At 38.7% G+C, this 4,224-nt stretch overlaps 1 protein-coding gene across 1 annotated transcript; it reads right to left on the minus strand.

The window, feature by feature from the left end:
- Positions 1-244: 244 nt before the first annotated feature.
- Positions 245-4,195, minus strand: LOC111648798 (sterile alpha motif domain-containing protein 3-like). Its single transcript, XM_023398528.2, has 4 exons — positions 2,845-4,195; positions 2,196-2,348; positions 1,926-2,018; positions 245-1,799 (listed from the first exon to the last, which is right to left on the minus strand). Exons 1-4 carry the CDS (start codon positions 3,820-3,822, stop codon positions 1,479-1,481), a joined length of 1,545 nt encoding a protein of 514 aa, XP_023254296.2. The 5' UTR covers positions 3,823-4,195; the 3' UTR covers positions 245-1,478.
- Positions 4,196-4,224: the final 29 nt, after the last annotated feature.

Raw genomic sequence — 4,224 nt, forward strand, 5'->3', positions numbered from 1 at the left:
TATACAACCGGGGGTAGAATTGCATGTTCCCCTCAACTGAGGATTCAGGCGATTTTACCAGAGGTGGCCAGCATCATGAGGGGGTGATTTAGGCAAAAAAAACATTTTTGTCAAAACATGACTTAGGCCATTATTTTAGGAAGGTGACGATATTAGAATTACCATGTGTCTATCATATTACCCACTATACATGTAACGCTACCTCTGAGTTTTCACATTTTGTTCTCTCATTCTTCCTCTACACTCTTAACCCGAATTAGTTGACTTTACTCGCAAATCGCGTGGAAACCCGTTGCCCTATACCACTTTAGTTTTTACACAAGCTGAAACTAATTATGTTGAGTTGTATTAACATGGGATGTTTAGTTTTTACACAAGCTGAAACTAAATATGTTGAGTTGTATTAACATGGGATGTTTAGTTTTTACACAAGCTGAAACTAAATATGTTGAGTTGTATTAACATGGGATGTTTAGTTTTTACACAAGCTGAAACTAATTATGTTGAGTTGTATTAACATGGGATGTTTAGTTTTTACACAAGCTGAAACTAAATATGTTGAGTTTTACTAACAGAACCTGAAGTTTAGTATTTATATTTGTTAGTAGTGTGTACTCAAAATTATTAAATATAACTAGCTATTATTTTCCTCTCATTAAATTACCTTTTCTTTACACACCTTTAAATGCTTCAATGCACTTTATTTTCAAGAAAAATGGCAAAACACAGCCAATCTTATTATTACAAACTTATCATCAGGTCAACATCAACGCATCCAACCTAAAATTATTAATCTGAAAAAGGTCATTTCAAATCATTGAAACAATTATGTGTGTGGCTGGTGAATGTGTCTGTGTGTTGTCTGTGTCTGTGCTGTTTGTGTGGTTGTTGGTGTTGTCCATGCTGGTTGTATGTGGGGGTGTTGAATGCATCACAAATTTACAAGAAAAACATGGATGTGCCCTGAGATTATAGTGGTAAATCCATAAAAAAAAAACAGAATTCACAAGAAACCTCTGCTCAAATGTACAAGAAATTACAAACAAACAGAATCTGTTTGATCTGCCTAAATGAAGGGAGGCCAGCACATGAACCAACAGAGACTATCATATCAGAACAATATCTAACTCCATCTACAAAGACTGATGATGCAACAATAACTGAACAATGTCTTATGTCTTTCTGCTACAACTCCTCTCAATTTTCACAGAAGTCACATCCTTCAGCCCGCTTCCTACAACATTTAAGTGTGTGTAGGTGTGTATGTGTCAGTGTTTTTTGTGTGTAGGACTGTGTAGTGATTGGGTGTTTATGTGTCTGTTGTTTGTGTGTCTGTCTGCGTTTTACGTGTGCCTGTTTGTCGGCCTGTTTTACAGAAAATAAAAAAGGTTCACCCCACTGGTCAGAAAGTGTTTTTACCGGTGTGGCAAAAAAAAAAAAAGTAGTTAACAGCTTATTACAGTACTGCTGACATCTCTTTACATTGCGAGCTGATTTTTCAAAGTCTGTAGCTTCGGTTTTAGGTCAGTGTGGCCTAACGAGAGCAGTACCTGTTGGATGAACTGAAATGTGAGCTTCATAGTCTTGGGATAGTTAAGATGGAGTGCATATGTGAGTCCAAACAGAATGCACATTGCTTTTGGCAGATCTTGAATGTTTCCCATCACGACCTCTCCCTCAATGATGATTTTCAACGAAGCTGGACTGAGATGCTGGGAAGATGTGGGCACAGCACCTTCACGCTCAATGAGAAGTATCCCGATGTCAAGGTCACGGAAAGAATCATCATCATCAGATTCCTTGATGAAGAATAACAGAAGAGCACAATCATTACATTAGACTTCTCATTTGAAAAAAAAAAACTTTAATCAATATACTGTTAGAGTATCATGGTGAAAATTAAAAGAAAGCAAGAGCTTACTTACAAAGCCTGCTTTGAAGAAGTTTGTGGGGTTGTCCCCCAGGATGATTGGAAGCCCTCTGAGCACCTGTGTCCGGATCGCAGTTGGCTCTGTAGTCTTTTGGGAATTAAACAGAATAACAAGTTAGATAGCTAAAATGAAAAACAAATAATGATCTATAAGAAAGTCAATGATCTATAAGAAACTGAATTACACAACTAATACAGTGGCACTATGATGTTTTTACAAAACCTGTAAAGAACAATGCCAAGCACATAATGTGTATGGACCTACATTGGTCTGTTGTGAAATCTGTGTCAACAACTGTCCAACATTCCCCCTCTTGGAACGAAATAACTCAAGGAGACGAGGACTGTGCCGATCGATGCTCTCATAGAATTCCTGCTTGAGGTTCTTGCCCACAATCCTGCTGAACTCCATAAACACCTGAAAAATAGAGAGGGAAAAAAAAAAAAACAACAACCTAAGAACCTAGATCAACTGAGCTATACAAGGCAAGCCATCTGCAAAGTAGATCTTGAAAAACACCAATGAATGTCCTTTTTGTATGATTTGAAACGTTGATGTTTAAATGTGTAAACAGCATGCCTCAAATCAAAAATATCAATGTTTTCCTTAAAGAGGATAAGAGAGGGGGCGTCGTGTGGTGTAGTGGTCTAAGCAGGCACTCCATGTAAAGAGGCTACAGTCCTCGTTGCAGTCGGCCCCGATTCGAGTCCTGCATCGGACGGCCCTTTACTGCATGTCATTCCCCCTCTCTGCCTCCCCATTTCCTGTCTCTCTACTGTGTGCTATCAAATAAAGGCATAAAAGCCCAAAAAATATACTTAAAAAAAAAAAAAGAGGACAAGAGAAATATATATCTAGACACATTATATAATAGAAAGATAGTCATTAGTTATCTTCTCTTTCGTGAACATACCTGATCTTCAGTGAAAAGGGCAGGCCAGCGTTTCACCATCGTGCTTATGGCGGGTTCCGACTCCACTACCTCTTTTCTTCTCAGAGCAAACGTCTGATCCATCTTCTGTTTCACAAGAGGTCCATTTGGTGATCTCTTCTGCATTTCATCAACCAAGTCTTTGCAGGCCCCCTCCAGGGCTGCTTGATCAAATCCATCCGGAAAGTTGGGCAAGTAGTTGATTTCACCTTTCTTTGCCTTTTTGATGCGCTTGTTAGCTGGTTGTCCTTCTGCTGAATGCCTTCCCCGCTTACCGGCATTTACTGCAACATCAAGGCATCCTGATTGCCTGCGCTTTGTTCTATAATTAGCCATTTTATGCTTTAGACTATTTTTCCAACCACAACAGCGAGTGGTTGAGCCTTGCTCCTGTAGACAAGGGTGTTTGCTTATCAGTGCCGCTGCAACACTTTTGAACTGAGCTGGAGATGGGTATGCTGTGTAGCTATACATGCTCTCTGCTAATCTCTCAAGTATCTCGTGTTTTAGTTCTTTTGATACTTTAAGGTGTGTTCCCTCACTCATAAACAGCAGATCTGCTTGCCTCAGTCTATACTGCACATCAACAGAAAATGTTGGGATGTCAAAAAATTCTGGCCACTTTTCCTTTTGCTCCTGAGATGAGTGTGAGAGAATCTCTGTATCTGCTGTACTCGTGTCACTGAAGACTTCATCAGGTGAGACAGGTACCAGCTCAAGGACAGGCAAGACTTTAACTGTTGGTTTTTCTGGAAGTTCTTCAGTATCTGTCAGATTACATAGTTCATTATTGAATTCAGGGTCTTGGTATTGGAGACTGAAGTTGTATTGAAGTCCCAGTGACTCTTTAAGCTTGCTTATCAAATCTTCGAGTGTAGAGGGCCTTGTATTTAGGATAACTTTTCTTATATCTGCCTGTGTTAGAATGACCCTCAAGGTCATCTTCCGGTTTGCAGTCATCTTGGGAATAGAAACAATAATTAGATTAGAAATTTACATATCGAATAGGTCATTCAATTGCTGAGCCATTGCTATGTGCATCACAAAAATAGTTGATTAATAAGTTAGTTGCTTAAGTTCAGTGCACTTTCTTTTTCCTCCAGAAGAAACATTACTGTAAAGATAAGTTAAATCATATGAGTGTTTATGTAGATGTACAATGTACCATTAGAAATAGTTTTGCACATCTATGGAATAAAAGAGCTGTAACAATGAATAGATCACATGTCCGTTACTGTAATAATCTCCAACTATTTTCACATTTGAGTGATGATTTCAAGTCAGAATATTTGAGAATGTCACACTGGGCTTTGGAAAACACTGATCAAGCTGAACCAACACCAACATTGAACCAAGCTATGA

Source organism: Seriola lalandi, unplaced genomic scaffold (assembly GCF_002814215.2).
Source record: "Seriola lalandi dorsalis isolate HSWRI2012SDOR001 ecotype SW California unplaced genomic scaffold, Sedor1 jcf7180002048323, whole genome shotgun sequence".
In the NCBI taxonomy this organism is placed as follows: Eukaryota; Metazoa; Chordata; class Actinopteri; order Carangiformes; family Carangidae; genus Seriola; species Seriola lalandi.